Source organism: Penaeus chinensis, chromosome 35 (assembly GCF_019202785.1).
Source record: "Penaeus chinensis breed Huanghai No. 1 chromosome 35, ASM1920278v2, whole genome shotgun sequence".
NCBI lineage: Eukaryota > Metazoa > Arthropoda > Malacostraca > Decapoda > Penaeidae > Penaeus > Penaeus chinensis.
The window spans coordinates 7,371,040-7,387,751 of NC_061853.1; the positions used below are offsets into that span (position 1 = coordinate 7,371,040).

Below are 16,712 nucleotides of genomic sequence, written 5' to 3' on the forward strand. Positions count from 1 at the left end.
GGAGAAGCTTATGTCACGGAGGACCGCGTACCACACCTCTTGATAGCGGCGAGAAAGCTACAGATCAATGGTCTCGGGGGTGAATCTCCTCCTCCTCAAACTAATATTCCAGTAGAACCCGATATGACGCCTCAGCCAGTTGCTAATAATCAAATAGACGGCGAAAGATATTCAACTCCAACCCACACTCAACTACGTTTGACTCCTGGCCTTCTGTCACCTCAGCAACATCAGTCGGAATCAACTTCAACCCCAGTTTCTACAAGATCTTCAAGATCGTCAGCAAAATCGTCTAGTCAAGACAAGGTGGAATGTGAAACGTGCCACCGGCTAATATTCTCCACCAGCATGTACCAACATAAGCGATACCACCACGGCCCACTTCGGGACCCTGCCAGCTGCTGTGGCCAGACGTTCATCACTCGCTGGGATCTGAACGTGCATCGGAAGACCTCTCCAAATCACAACGAAGTGCTGCCCGAGGCTGTCAGCAGTCCTGAAGGACCTGGGCAGGAATGAATCTGAGTCTGTAGAATTTGTTTTAAGTAAATGTAAATGTCGATATGCTAGTTTCAATGCTCATATACCTTTTGATACGGACCTTTTCCCTTTGAGTTATTTAATAGTGTTGGGATTGGGAAACATTCGTTCCCTTCCCACTAATATTTATTCGTGGCGTACATGCTAAGTAGTTACCATGGTTTATTGTTAGTATATTGTACTCCTTCACGTGGAAGATTATTCCATTACATTTTTTATATAATGTTTGTATTCTTATCTCATGAGAATTTGGGTGTAGTCTATTTGATGTGTACATAATTTGTCGTTCCATTTGGAAAAGTATGTCTGAATTGTCCTTGAGGGTTTTTTAGAAGTGGTAATGAATGAGGCACATTTAATAAGGGGATAATGAAATCACACATGATACAAAACTATTTCATTTACATGTAAAATATAGCATAAATTATTTAGCATTCTGCCATGTCACTGAAAGATGATCCTTAAATAATTACATATATCACAGATAATTTGTTCCTGGCACAGTATTAGTTTACAGTATTTTCCCAATCTGATGGAACATCAATATTTACATTTGTAGATTATGCATATGCACAAAGGCAGATCTGGTCAATTTCTGGAGTTCTCAAAAAAAGTGCATGTAAAAATTGAAATGATTACAATCATAAGAATTTTGAATTTCTACACTCATTATCCAGGTTTACATCATTGATTCTGGAAAGTTTGTTCAACTTATATCAACTTATAGTTCCTGTACCTAAAGAAAAGGTAAACATACTGAGGTCACTGGAGTTCTCTCTTGTCTTATGTACAAATACTGTGGCTAAAAGGATTCCACTGCAGTACTACCTTCTTAACAACAATCATCCACCGAATCATAATAAAAGGACTATTTCACACATCTCCGAAGTACACAGAAGTCTCCCTTCCTTCAAAACAATTTCTGCCACAAAGAAAGAAAACAAGTCGGAATTATCAATAGACACTAATGAGAAACAAAGAAACTGAAAGGAAAATAGAGAAGAGACCTTATCAAATGCCCTCATCTGAGTCCTCGGCCAAAACCCTGTCATGTCCGGGTACATCTTCCGGGTTAAAGGTCGACTCAAAGCACCGCTGGAAGATGAACTTTTTCGCTCTCTTGGCAGGCGGTGTTCCGGGAATGTCCTCCTGTTCTCCTTTATCTTCATCCCTGTTCAGGTCGGGAAGGGAGTCATCTCGCATGGACAGCTCTAGGTGGGATGTGTTGCCATTGGTAGTGCTGGCCCGAGCAAGGTGCAGGGGGGAGGGGGGTGGGATGGCCTTATTCTCAAGGCTACGTTGACTACTTGCTTGGAGAGATGAGTTGTGGGCAGATGATAGGCTAGCTGTAATAAGGAAAAGTATGGGTGACTTCAAGGAAATTCAATATCAAAGTGTGAGTGTGAAGAGAAGAAGCATTAGATGAGAAAGGAAGCAAAGAAGGACACATAAAGAAAGAAAGAAAGAAAAAAAATGAATCCACATCATAAAGAAAACAAACATAATAAAGATAAACAAATGAAAGACTAAACAAAAAAGAGAGTAAAGAAATAATCCACTAAATGACAGCATTACACCCATCAGCAACAGCTGTTACATAATGAACATTATTTCTTGTATCATATACCATACAAAGGCAACCAATGCTTAAAAGCAGTTATGAGAACAAGAACAAATTATTTTTTTATATAACACCTACCTCTTTTCTCAAAGAGACGACTTGAAACCTCCCCAATTTGTTCTGACCTCTGTAATGATGACTGTCCGCTTCTCATGTTATCAAAGGTGGAATTCTGGCTTCTGTTTACAGAGGTTTGTGAGCTTGAACGTATCTTTGGAACCGTCTTTGGAGTGTGGGTTGTTTGCGCAGTTTGCTTGCTTGTGCTTTGACTTCTAGAAATCTGCGAATCAGACTTTTCTGCCAGGGTGGCTAGGACAAATGTTCCTTCAAACATTGGTCTGTTGTCCACAGTGAAAATAATTGGGCTGAAATGAAGGAGAAACTTGTTTGAGGATGGAAGAGGGGAGGGCTGGACTCATAAATACAATAAGTGTACACCAAGTACCGTATATATGTACACGAGGATATATGTGAATGGTTGTGTATTACAAAAGCACTATGTTAGTGCATAAGCAGGGATGCATGTAGGCAGTCTGCTACAGTAAACAAAAACATTGCAAATTAAGCAGATCTATCCTTTCACTGTATGCTCTTATATAAACATTAAAAACTTTATATATAATTAATAAAAATAAATAAATAAATAATGATAAAAAACAATTAAGCAAATAAACCTGTGTGACTAACCTCCCGGGATCTGAGAAGTGGCAGGTAACAGGCAGATTAACAGGTTCTGCGAAGGTGAGAACGGCTCTGAACTCCTTGAGACAGAAGGTTACTTCACCTTCACCTGTGATATTGTATCTGTCAAACTCACCAGCCTCAAGAGTAAGGACAGTATGAATGGCCTTAGCAGGATCTGAAAGAAACATGATTTGTAACTGATTGCATCATTACAGATACTCTCATCTTATCTGGCTACTGCTTTCATTTTCCAGGCAGGAAACCTTTAGAAATAATCTGAGGAGTACATTACTAGAAAAAATAAATCTTGATGCATATTCCAACTGTATACAGGTAATTTAGAATATTCTTGTGTAACAAGTGTTTACTGAAATGACTTTGTCATACTGTTTTTTTTATACATGAAACTGAAAAAATTAATAGCAACCTTTCATTCTCAAACTTACTGGCTGGAAAAAAGTCAACCCTTGTAAAGTAAGTGATCAGAAGCAATTAACTGGAATACAAGTTTTTTTTTTCTGGACTGACATCTCAGTAATGTCGGTATGTAGAGTATATACTAAATGCCTTGTACAACTATCAAATTTACACATAACATAAGACATTGCCTCCAAACCCTTTCTAAACAAGGTAAGCTAACACCACAGCACTGTATACCTGGTTCATCTTCGACATAGTTCCTAATAATGATCTTCTCAGGTGAAACACAGAGCGTAACTTCATCCTGATTCAGCTGGAAATTCAGAACAGCATCACTTAATACTCGGGACTGGCTCTGGATGTAGTTTGGGCAAGACTCTCTGTCAAACACAGCCTGTGGAAGGGGAATCAGTATATTAAAAATTAAGCCGAATCAAAAATGAAATTTACCAGAAAAAACAACAATAAAAACACAAGGAAAGGAATACAAATCCGAGAAGCCATACCTGGAGAGTCTCACACTCAATGAAAGAGAGATTGTAGATCTTGTTGATTCCATGTCGGCAGTTGAGTTGGATTCCTAGCTTGTCCTCCTCACCATCCAAGGTAATTTTACATCGTTCAACAGTGCGCTCTAATGTAGCCAGTGACTTGAAGACATTTAAGCATGCCTGAAAGATGTTATGGTTACATATATGTCAATAACAATATGTTATCACCATAAAACGATGTGAGATGTGATTTCTCACTATTTTTACTAGAAGAAATTTCAGTAATAATATAACAGTCATCAATGAGGAATAAAACTTCTGATTAGGAAATTAAATTTTAGACTGGGAAAAATCACTCCAATAAAGGTATGATCTTTTATCATAAACCCGAATACAAACACACAATTTGTAAACAGCACAACAGAGAGAAACACAATTTATTGCCTTCCTCTTCCACAGCATGAATCTCTCACATACTTACATACACTCCCAAACTCATCTGCAGACTCCCTCGCACATTATTACCTCATGCACTCTCTGGATTCACACTCATTTTGTCTAATAAATTTTTTTTACCTTCATGGCAACTTTGCATTTGACAGTTTCCTCCCCAGCATCCTTTTCTTGGTTTAGAGATCCATCATCGTATTGTGAAAAGAAGCTTGAGCTGAATGTGTACGATGCAAATGCTGAGCGGGATGAATTGACAGTTCGAAAGGCAACACCTGCAATGATGTGTACAGTATTAGATAGTACATTAAAGGTACAGTAATTAATCTAATGCCAAAGCACATAATGTTTAGCTATCAGTATTAGGTATATCACAAACATTTTCTGGCAAAAAATCAAGCCTCACATGAATTAATTTCATGTATTATGAATTCATCAACCATCACATGGAATTTTTTTTTAGAGGCCATGAGAATAGCTCAATTTCTCTGTTATTCCCATTTGCTTATGGTACTACAGTTAGCTACATCCTTTTTATCATTCAAGTACAGAGAAATCTTAATCTAAATAATGAACACACATCCCATCTAGCAGGAAAACAATAGCTACGTTAATCTAAAGGCTAATTTGACGATTCCTCCTAAACACCATATGAATTTCATTAACCATATTAACAAAGTAAAAGGTGTTTGTATATCATAAAGTATATAAACTACAGGACACACACACACACACACACACACACACACACATTATACATATATATATATATATATATATATATATATATATATATATATATATATATATATTTGCATACTGATAATGTACTCATTTCTAATAGTATTAAGCTATGGAGAGAAAACATATTATTCTACATTACCCTTTGAACTTGGTTCTACATATAATTCTTCTCCAATTTTTGCTAAGGAATGAATTGCTCTTCCAAACACTGAAAAGAACAGAAAAATAAATTAAATAATGCAAAAAGATGATGATCCACTTGGAAAAAAAAGAAAACTATAAAGACTTTATATGGCATATATAATAAAAACAGCCCCACAATATACATTGTTCATATTATGGATAAATTATAAAACTGATAAATGTCTTATACAACCATACTAATATGTCTGTACAAGGGTCTTGGAATACAAGTGAAGAACTTCTGTGTATTCCTTTTTTATTTCAACTTGCATTTACATATACAATTCTGTTTCCCCTCTATTCAGTTCATAAGGTAGCAGACTTATGTGTCAGTTTGTTACAAACCCTATGATTTTATAGTTAATGTGGTCCTGTGTCTAGGTACTGCACTTTATTAGGTTTGTATGGGCACTATACTAATGCCATACTAATGAAATGTTACAAACATACATTGACAATTGGACAAATTAACTTGCATATCTAGGATGTACGATTAAAACAAATTGTATTAATTTTGTAATATTAAAAACTTAAAGAGAAAGGGGCAAAGGCACCAGAGAATATTGATATAATACCGTAGCTGTAAGTGATTTTGGGAATATTGGATTAACAAAATGGGTGTGACGGAACATTCTAATAGTAGCAAAACTGTATGAATACTTATTTCATATGTTTTTTGTTGCCATTACATTATATTTAGTCAATTTCTGCATATTCCTGTTGTGAAAAATAAGATTAAAATACACAAATAGTTGTCCACCACTGGCCGAGCACCTGTGGCACTCCAGAAAAGGCCAATGTACCTCTACCCTATATATTCTCACAGAATGGAGCTTTACATAAATTAATAACAAAATCTACCGTGCTAAAAACTATGTGACAGAGGTTTGTTATTAGTGATAAGGCAGATGCTTAATAACATGTTACTATCATATTTCCCTTTAGCCCATGTTAATATCAATAAAAATATGATGCATAAGGATAAAATTTCTAGAAGTATTGGAAGTATCTACCAATAAAAGTGAAAAGTCAGCACTGATTTAAAGATATTGATGGCAATACAAATCTATCCCACATATCTCTTACAGTATCATCCCTGCAGATTTTAAAAAAATATATGTAGTGGCCATGTCTCAGAATGATCATTACCAAATACTTCCAAAATATCAATCAAACTGGTACTGAATATCAACATTATCAAAAGGAGTTTGCTGGTGTAGAACTCAAGATTTCTGGAGGGTATGTAGGCCTGTAATGTAGCTATAAAATAAAAATACTATTTGGATTTTTTTTATAAATAGCTATGGATAAGGAATGTACAGACAGAAGTCTCTCTTTAAATAGAAATAAAAGGTAACCAGTGCATTTTTTTTCTATTTAGAGGACTGACAACAATAATCTTTTGAGATTTATGCTTGAATAAACCGAACTACTAATATCAACAGTTAGTTTAAAATCAACAAATCACATTCCTATCTACCTTTCCTCAATAACCTAACCACCATGACAATAATACTTCACAAAACAAATAAAAATAACAATATTAGAGTAACGTATATTACGAGCGAGATCTCCAGGAGAACATTTCTTTACTTATATTAAGAAAGAGATACAATGTTTCACTAAGACATGTGCGGAATAATGTCTTTTAAGTTACCTTTTATATTGATTCCTGGTATAACACACTTCATCGTCTATTTGTCGTTTATAACACCATAAAGGGGAATATTTTCTCGTAACTTGTAAACACAAGTTTGTCTTCAAAGTAGTAATTCTTAATTCCGGGTTATGTTGTGTTTATGCATTGATTTCTTTTCCCTTAGTGTTTACTTTTTAAACTTAATTTCTACATTTTTATTATAGATTACGTTATTTTCGGATTTACTTGTTGTACAAATATACACAGATTGGATCTATTCTAGTTAATGAAGCTAGTACATAAGCTGTAAATAATATATATTTTTATTTCATGTTATTGAAAATACTTATTTTGTACAACTGAAAACTAAATTATCCTCTGTATTTACACACATATATACCTCCTAACTAAATTCTCCTTTACTGATGATAATACGAATATCAGTAAATAATATAATATATTGAAAGTTAAACTCGCACTCAAAATATATCAAGACGTTAATTTCCTGATAATCTATCAAACTATAATCATTCCTACACATCATAAAAAAAAAAGGTATGATATTCCCCAAGTATGATATGATTATCAAAAATGGTGTATTTTAATTATTAGTATAAATATTTCGTATTTTGAAATCAATGTACTTTGATTATAGTGTCAAATACAATTAATGTATTCTGATTATTAGTATCATAATTCAACAATTCGGTTCAACCAAAATCAACAAACGGTAATAATCAATGTCATAATTCAATTTAAATGCGCTGAAAACTTATTTTGATATGATTTAATCGCACTAAAACTTTATTCCCGATTATCGCAAGGGACGAGCGACCAAAACAAAGACATCAGCTGATCCTCCCACTTGTCAAGATGGTTCGTATTCTCCGGCCTCATTTTAGCCTCATTTCTCAATATCTCGGTTGTTTTTGGTATATTCTTTCGACCTGCAAGTTTGTTTTGTAATATATTAATGCCGTGTAGGTTGTTGTGTGATAGTGTAGAGTAAATAAGAGCGGGTGTTGGTGTGAAAGATCTCGAGATTGTTGCTCACTTGGGGGTGTGTAGTGTCGGTCTCAGTTACTTGTGTGTTTAGTAATATTCATCTTTTATGTTGATTTTCAGCTTAGATAATATTTCTTCCTGGTGTGCCATATTTTTTCCCGAAATTTACATAAGTTTCTTTGTAGGAAGATGACAATTCTCTGGTAGTTTCTGTCTCCTTGCAATTTACATCCTGTGACCTCTAATGCTTCACTAATTTTATATCCCTGTAAGTAAACATTCACAAAGGGTCTTCACAAAGACAAAGAAAAGCTGGTATTGTTTTCATCTTGGTTGAGCACAGATTTTCTGAGAAAATGTTGTATTGCCGGAATGGTCGACAAATGTTAAGACACATGTCAGGTAGGTATATCTGTTATATATCAATAAAGATGTATTTTGATAAATAACATCCAATCATATGTTACATTACATATCAACTGGCCATAGAAAATGTTTACTCTATCACCTTTGAGTTGTATAAGACAAAATGCCACTACCTGCACACATGATATTCCATGAGTAAAATGTTATGATAAGTTTACACAATACTTCACATACGGATCCTCTGAACCTCTAGTATACATGTGTATAGGAATTATGTTGCGGACCCCCCCCCCCCCCCCCAAAAAAAAAAAAAAAAAAACCTACATTCTTGGCCCTGATAGTAGTGGAGGGCATGATAGGTACCAGGGAAATTGCAGGGTAAAGTAATAATTATATAATAACATATTAAGGATAATATCTCTTTATACTGCTGAATGCAGTGGGCTGCACCCCCTGCAACCCCACACGGGGAGCTGCCACCCTCCAAATCCCCGCCCAGGAAAACAAAGATTCCTCCTTATTCATGACAGGATAGAGCATACGACTAACGTGCAGGGCAAATACGCCAATATATTATTACTAATGGGGAGGTCTCAGCAGTATAATTTAAATAAATTTGGAAAGGAGAGAGAGAGAGAGAGAGAGAGAGAGAGAGAGAGAGAGAGAGAGAGAGAGAGAGAGAGAGAGAGAGAGAGAGAGAGAGAGAGAGAGAGAGAGAGAGAGAGAGAGAGAGAGAGAGAGAGAGAGAGAGAGAGAGAGAGAGAGAGAGAGAGAGAGAGAGAGAGAGAGAGAGAGAGAGAGAGAGAGAGAGAGAGAGAGAGAGAGAGAGAGAGAGAGAGAGAGAGAGAGAGAGAGAGAGAGAGAGAGAGAGAGAGAGAGAGAGAGAGAGAATTCTATCAGTAAGATATTGTAGTCTTCGTTAATTTTTTATTGGGAGAAGAAAAATCGCTTGAGGCTACTACTGTCGGTTTTATTATATGTTTGCGATGCTGAATAACTTTAATCACACCATCAGTGGAGTAGATGCATCTCTGATACTGCTATAGGCAGACACAGGCATGTAAAGATAGGTACTTGTTGCTAGTAGACTATTATCAAATATAATGTATTTAGTGAAGTTATGCCAAATTACATTTACCAATTTTTTTTCTTTCTTTTTTCCCACTTATTGAAGAGGATGGTGTTCAAATATATTTAGTTACAGATGTGTCGGTACTTTAATCTATGTTTTAGTAGTTTAAAGTTCATATAAATTTGAATGTTTTCTAAATAAAGAATATTTGAGTCAGATGCCATTTTTTTCTGTATCTTCAACAATACTTATTTTTAGAATGTTTGAATATAAGCATTAAAGTAGTCTAAAGTAGTGATTATGAACTTTATACTTATATTCCTCTTTGTGTATTTATATTCTAAGAAAATATGATTACCATTTCTCTCTCTCCCTCTTTCTCTCCCTCTCCCTCTCCCTCTCTCCCTCTCCCTCTCCCTCTCCCTAGTTATTCCTCCTTCCTTTCCTTTACACTTTTCATACTCCATTTCCCATCTTATGTATGAGCCTTCTCCTTCCACTTTCCTCACGTAGGAAGATCTGTTGACCTCTTAATTTTACAGTTGGTACTCGTGCTTGGAGATCTTCACATCCCCCATCGCGTCAGCTCCTTGCCGGCCAAATTCAAGAAGTTATTGGTGCCAGGACGCATTCAGCACATTCTGTGTACAGGAAATCTGTGTACAAAGGAAAGTTATGACTACCTCAAGACTCTTGCTTCAGATGTCCATGTTGTCCGAGGGGATTTTGATGAGGTAAAGATTGTTTTCCTTTTTATTGTTTGATTTATGTATATGAGTGAAATATCTTTCCTCATGTTTTTTTGTTTTGTTTTGTTTCTCAGTTTAATTATAGATATTATTCATATATTTACTGTATCTTTTCATCTATCCATTCCAGACAAATTATCCTGAACAGAAAGTAGTAACAGTTGGTCAGTTTCGAATTGGGCTATGTCACGGACACCAGGTTGTACCATGGGGTGACCCAGCTGCACTGTCCCTCATTGCAAGACAGTTAGATGCTGACATACTCATCTCGGGTCACACGCACAGATTTGAAGCCTTTGAGGCAGAATCTCGCTTCTTTATAAATCCTGGATCAGCTACGGGTGCCTACAGTGCTTTAGACCAGTAAGTCGTGTTTGTTAAGCTGTGGGTTAATTTTGATTTTAGAATTTTTAATGGTTTGTGTATACTATAGATTTAGCAAGTGATGTTAATGTATATACTGGAAATTTATAGTGGATTATTGACCAAGCTTTGTTTAGATTAAGCATACTCAACAGACACAAATATGATAATTTGGAAATTGAAACTGCAGAGAGCATTATAAATGTTGCAAGTACTGAATGTCATAGAAAGTACTTAGCACTTTTATGGTAGTACTGGGTCCTCATTGTGAATTCTAGCTTCTGATTTATCTCTATTATCATTATTTTTTCTTTATATCAAAGTGATAATGCAAGCAAAATGATGAGATAGAACTAAGTTAACAATATGGAAAAATCGTCCATGTGAAATATAGTTTATATCAGTTCAAGTACCCAAAAATTAGGAACAGAATACTATGTTTTACTGAATCTATTTCACTATAAAATAGCATTGTTTTGTGCTATGCCATATGAAGACTAATTTAACATTTTTATTTGATTGAAAACTGCTCTAGAATGACATTTAATGACATTGCTTTGACAATTTAATATGACAAAACTTGATGATTATTAATGTATAGCAATCTGTAATTTGAAACTACTGATTCTTTGTAACTAAAATCTCTTGAGCTAAATGTAAGATTAGTTTACTTAACCATATAATATAAATAATAGGAAGTTTATGAATATCAAACTAGTCATGGATGTAGGGTTAAAGAATTATGAAAAGTGGGATGTAATACTTTTCATGAACATCACTAATACATTATTCTTTCTGACAGGGAAATCACACCATCCTTTGTTCTGATGGACATCCAGAGTTCCACGGTGGTGACCTACGTCTACCAGCTTGTTGGAGATGAAGTAAAAGTGGAGAGAATAGAATACAAGAAGACCAATTAAATAGTTAATAGATTTTATTGACAGGAAGATATAACATGACAGTGATGATGGCAAGTGACCAGTAAGGTGAAAGGCCAAGCAACATCAGCATTTTTTAAAGATCAAAGTCAAGACTTAAGAGGATTTTATAAGTTAGCAGAAAGATGATTTTACGTTCCCAAGGTCAAGTCCAGAATGTGTAACTTATTAGGTCTAATAATAAGATAGAGACACTGCAGCTGAATTTAGGGGATTCTTCAATATGTTTGTCTTATCTATTTACCTCCTTATGAAAGTTACTGTGCTCTTGAGTAATGTCTTTGTGATAAGTGCATTACAAGAGTATGCAGAGAAAGATGTTTTAGAGCTTTGATAAGATGAATCATTAAAGTTTATGGACAATTTGCAGTTAGATGTTTTCGGTTCTTTGGTAGTCCAAATATGATATTAATCCATCCTAAACGTGATCTGATATGAAATGACCCTTTTCCCATACACATATCACATATATAATTGTATTAGATATTGATATCATTGAATTGTGATGCTCAAAAGATCACAAATGCAAATAATACAGAAAGTAATTGTGATTAAGAAAGTTATTATTTATTGTTGGATGTTACTAAAGAGTTAGTTGAAATCATTTTCTAGAAAAGAAAACCTCATTTTGAATTGTGATTCAGCTTTTAGAACAAGGCATTTTCAACATAATGCCACATCACATAACTGGCATCAGTTTGGCAGTTCCTGATGTGATGTCATCTGCTGGCAATGAGACCAAGTTAATGCATTTGCTTTTAAGATGTGAAAGAAAGGCATAGATCTCTAGTGGTAGAGAGGTAGCTATGTTATGAGATTTTGTTGTAACTAAATCCTTTGGTAATTTTACGATGAGATGACCTTCCACTGTGTGTAGTAGGCAGAGCTATTTCAGAATTAGCCATGCCCCACAAATCATCTTTTGAACAAGTTTTACACTCTATAATGTTATTCATTGATTTTTGTCACCTGTACAGGAGAGCTTATCTGATGAATTCTTTGTAGTGTAAAATGTATATGTATTATTATCTTTCTGAATCTATTCATTCCATTCAGGTTTGTCTATAATTTTGTTTATTTGAGCGGTGTGCTGTAATCTTGATTTGCACATGTTCCTAGGAAATATGGCTGAAAATTATATTGTAAATTATATTTAATCTTTTGCATGACTAAAAGAAAGTATGATATGAAAATAAACACTAAAATATATATATACTGTAACTTCAGCAACACATTTGATAATAAATGCATGTGATTTGTTACAAGTTGGTGTTTTAATTCTCATTTGGGTCCATTTTCGTAACAGATTGTGATTTCAATGAAAAAGTGGATGTTCACAAAGTTTCAGATGTCTATAAGAAATGCCCTTTTCTAACTGAATGTATAGATATAGATTACACTGCTGATTTACCTTTTAATTTTTTGTGCAATGCTAATGGGAGATATAATGGTGATTTGTAGAAATGTTGATTATACATTACCTTTTTTCCAGCATCCAGAAAGCCTTAGACAACCAAAGGTAAATGGTAAAACTACAAGCTAATTCTGGAAAATTTACTGGAAAAGATCAGACACCAGTTTGGCCAGAGTTTGTGGGAATGATGTGACAAAAAATTATAATGGGCATTGTTGGAACATACAGGAATTCCAAACTATTTTCCCACATTCTAGACCACTTCCAATTTCTATGATTTCATCCTTGTTTAATTTTACATAGATTTTGTTAATGAATTCCAGTCTGTGCGTTTGCTTACTTCTCCAACTTTCTGTTTCATAAATGCAGATAATATATTCTGCCACTAAATGAAAACTGACAAGCTGTAGAGCTAGTATTTCCAGGACTTCAAGTGAGATGATAACCATAAACTAGAGATATTTAATATAATTTCTCTGTACTGATACTGAGCATCAGAAAACAAAGACATCAAACAAGTTATGACATTATTCAGATCATCAGAATTAATTTCATCCAAAATTCTCTCCAGTTTCTCACAAGAGTAGAGTTATGCTGTTAAGTAAAATGTATCACAGTTAGTACCATGTGACACTTAATATTCTGTGTATTATACTGAATTATTACAAGATATCATATCAAATTTATTGAAGAGATTGAATTTAAAGATGAGATTTTCTTTTATGATTTCTAAATTGCAGTTAAGAGCACAGTGGTATATTGAGTGTGAATAGGCTAATTGTCACTGATGTTAGAATAAAGCAGAAATATGTATCTACCAGTGTGGAAGAACTGAGGTGACTCATATATATACATAGAACTTGCAGTGTTATAAGCCTTTAAAAGCATTTATTACATCTGCACTGATACAACGGTGCATTTCATATGGCATTACAAGATTGGAGGAAAAATATACACAAGAATAGATAAATACAGGTGATATGAGATGTTAAACAGCAAAAATTAGGTATATGAATTTACATATCCTGCTCACAATTGGTAATCAAAGTTAATTCTTCAGATTAATTTTTCATGTTTGTACTAGCAGGATTTTCCCCTTTAGAATGATGTAAATTTATTGTATAATTGTCCAAAACCAGTTTCCCATTAATTTATATGGAACTTTATTTCAATCTCCCACCTCCTCCTTATACATTGTAAATTAATATATATAAACAAAAATCACAGAAAATCTAAAATTGTTTTGCCGCCAATAATATCATGGTCATGGGATGTATGTGATTAACAGCCGAGAAGTAAACTTACAACAACAGTAGTGTGGGATTTTTTTCCTGAAGTGTTGTCTCTTTCAATTCGTGTCTCCTTTGAGCAGCATATAGGTTATTTTACAACATGAATGTTCACTTGGTATTTTATAGTACTTTATGATTGCCAGCTTAAAGTGTGACATAATCTATAGATTGTGTTTGAAGTGAATTTATACTTTTCTTTGGCACAGTGGCACTAGTCTCTGTGAATGAACATAATGAACATAAACAGTGCTAACACAAAAATATGGAATGCATCACAGATAATATGATTTTATTGAGGAAGAGAACCTCTGTGACTGAACTTTAATGGTTGTGAATTAAGAAAAATGCAATAAATGACATACAGGACACAATTCACAAAAATAGGAAAACCTCTCTTATCACATGCTACTTTGTTAAGCCTCCCTACCATAACCCGACAACCAATCATCAAAACACTGCCTTAGGATTTGCATAGTAAAATAAAATCCCTCATGTATCGTAACTGGAACCAGTAGTAAACCAAAAGTAACGTGTACCTTGTAGTTATGCTGTGGTAATGGTCTGTTGTCCTGTCACCTTGTAAAGGTTAGATATCCTGGTGTGATGGTGTGATGCAGTTGCCAAGCTATTTTTGAAATCATCATTCTGAATATTCTCAGAAAGTAACTGTAACTACAGAGAAGTTGTTTTCATTAGTACATTCATCAGCAAGACAAAAATGACAAAACATACAAGAGAATTTAAAGAAATATTTTTTTTCAAGGAAGAGCAGTCTGCCCCTTGTATAACAATGTAGCTAACCAGCCTGTCAGAGTAGTTGTGGCTGATCATCTAAGTTATGGGCAAGAGAAGTTGACTTTTACTGTTACATTGCTGCTCAGAAAGTTTAAAACTGTAGGAACAAGAAGGAAAGCTGTGTCACTAAGCAATCTGTAAAAAGCCATTACCAAAAGCCTATTGACTATACAAAACTAATGACTTTTAAGGGAGGTGGTGGTTTGTTGGTATCCCGTTGTGTATATATATATAATTAGGACTAACTACATGCGGGTTGGTCTTTGGTGTGCGGGGTCGTCTCATTTTGTCTATCCTCTGCTCTACACTGACACTATATATATATATATCATATCTATATATACTCTATATACTCTTCTAGATGTGAGTGGTGTGTGTGGTGTGGTGTGTGTGTGAGTGTAGGTGTGTGTATCTATAAGTGTGTGGTGTGTGGGGTGTGTGTGTGTAGTGTCGTGGATTGTGTGTTGTGGCGTATGTGTGTGTGTCGGTGTGTGTGTGGGTATGTGTGTGTGGTGTGTGTCTGTGTGGGTGGGTTGTGTGTGTGGTGTGTGTGTGAGGTGTGTGGGTGTGTGGTGTGGGGGGGGGGGGGGGGGGGGGGGGGGGGGGGGTTGGGGGGGGGTGGGGGGGGGGGTGTTCGTGTGTGGTGAGTGTGTGTGTGTGTGTGTGTGTGTGATGGTGTCATTGTGTCTGGGTGTGTGGGGGGTGGTGTGTGTGTGTTTTGTGTGTGTGTGTGTGAACATGGTATGTATGTGTGTGTGTGGGTATGTGTGTCTGGGTCGGTGTGGATAGTGTGTCTGTGTGTTTGCGGCTGTGAGTGTGGTATTGTGTGGGTTATATTATTCAGTATAATAATATATACATATATTATTTTATATGTATGTAAACAACACAACTTACACACTCACACCATCACACAACAACACACACACACACACACACACACACACACACACACAAACACATCATACACACACACACAACACACACAACACACTCACACACACACACACAACACACTCACCACACACAACAAACACACACACACACACTCACACACCCAACACACACCACTCACCACACAACACTGGCAAGAGAGAGAGAGAGAGAGAGGAAAGAGAGAGAGAGGAGAGAGATGAGAGAGAGAGAGCGAAGGAGGTAGAAGAGAGAGAGAGAGAGAGAGAGAGAGAGAGAGAGAGAGAGAGAGAGAGAGAGAGAGACAAAGAGAGACAAAGAGAGACAGAGAGAGACAGAGAGAGACAGAGAGAGACATAGAGACAGAGACAGAGACAGAGACAGAGAGACAGAGAGACAGAGAGACAGAGAGACAGAGAGAGAGAGAGAGAGAGAGAGAGAGAGAGAGAGAGAGAGAGAGAGAGAGAGAGAGAGAGAGAGAGAGAGAGAGAGAGAGAGAGAGAGAGAGAGAGAGAGAGAGAGAGAGAGAGAGAGAGAGAGAGAGAGAGAGAGAGAGAGAGACCAAGTCTTGCAATGTTACTCTTCATTGACAGGACGACTAGACTGCATTGTTCATACAAACCCTTGTCTACAGACTTGCAAAAAAGGTAAACATTGCCAAATTGTTTTTTTTTTTTTTTTTTTTTTTCTGACAAGGGAAGTGTCAGACATGCAGTATAGAAGAAAGGAGTGGTCACGGGTCAGTCTTTTGTTTTGTTTCTTCTATTCCTTGACCAGCATCGTATTCGTAAAAGTCACCATTGTTTGACCTTGTGAACAAAGGTCTTCCCCCCCCCCCCCTTTCTTCTTCTTCCTATTTACAATACAACGTGTGCCGGGAGTCCGAAAACGTAGGCAAGCAAAAATGGGCATGCGCCTACACATCACATACACAATAAGACATTCTCACACATATACACATAAAACACAGGCATAGAAACACACAAATGTACATGCGCATTATCCTCGTGATGTTAACAGCACAAACAGTC

General features: G+C 35.7%; 3 protein-coding genes across 3 annotated transcripts in view; 2 read left to right on the top strand and 1 right to left on the bottom strand.

Annotated features, from left to right (window-relative positions):
• The window catches only part of LOC125044040 (protein tramtrack, beta isoform-like), a 792-nt gene extending 273 nt beyond the window's left edge, over positions 1-519 (top strand). Inside the window, exon 1 of the mRNA XM_047640484.1 lies at positions 1-519. This exon is cut by the window's left edge and continues 273 nt beyond it. Coding sequence (XP_047496440.1) covers positions 1-519 — 519 coding nt within the window.
• Positions 520-924: 405 nt separating this feature from the next.
• On the bottom strand, positions 925-6,902 carry LOC125044254 (cell cycle checkpoint control protein RAD9A-like). Its single transcript, XM_047640829.1, has 8 exons — positions 6,791-6,902; positions 5,090-5,158; positions 4,333-4,481; positions 3,772-3,936; positions 3,503-3,659; positions 2,849-3,020; positions 2,240-2,526; positions 925-1,886 (listed from the first exon to the last, which is right to left on the bottom strand). The coding sequence occupies exons 1-8, from the start codon at positions 6,822-6,824 to the stop codon at positions 1,552-1,554; spliced, it is 1,368 nt and encodes a 455-aa protein (XP_047496785.1). The 5' UTR covers positions 6,825-6,902; the 3' UTR covers positions 925-1,551.
• A 663-nt stretch (positions 6,903-7,565) lies between these two features.
• Positions 7,566-12,533, top strand: LOC125044296 (vacuolar protein sorting-associated protein 29). Its single transcript, XM_047640894.1, has 4 exons — positions 7,566-7,648; positions 9,758-9,949; positions 10,095-10,327; positions 11,130-12,533. Exons 1-4 carry the CDS (start codon positions 7,646-7,648, stop codon positions 11,248-11,250), a joined length of 549 nt encoding a protein of 182 aa, XP_047496850.1. The 5' UTR covers positions 7,566-7,645; the 3' UTR covers positions 11,251-12,533.
• The last annotated feature ends 4,179 nt before the right edge of the window (positions 12,534-16,712 follow it).

Excerpts from the sequence above, each read along its gene's own strand:
- LOC125044254 (XM_047640829.1), bottom strand. The coding sequence starts at position 6,824 with ATGAAGTGTGTTATACCAGGAATCAATATAAAAG. Across the intron at positions 3,660-3,771 it reads TTGAGTGTGAGACTCTCCAG|GCTGTGTTTGACAGAGAGTC; the intron begins GTATGGCTTCTC and ends CCCCTTCCACAG. Across the intron at positions 3,021-3,502 it reads CTATGTCGAAGATGAACCAG|ATCCTGCTAAGGCCATTCAT; the intron begins GTATACAGTGCT and ends TGTTTCTTTCAG.
- LOC125044296 (XM_047640894.1), top strand. Across the intron at positions 9,950-10,094 it reads TCCGAGGGGATTTTGATGAG|ACAAATTATCCTGAACAGAA; the intron begins GTAAAGATTGTT and ends TATCCATTCCAG. Across the intron at positions 10,328-11,129 it reads GCCTACAGTGCTTTAGACCA|GGAAATCACACCATCCTTTG; the intron begins GTAAGTCGTGTT and ends TCTTTCTGACAG.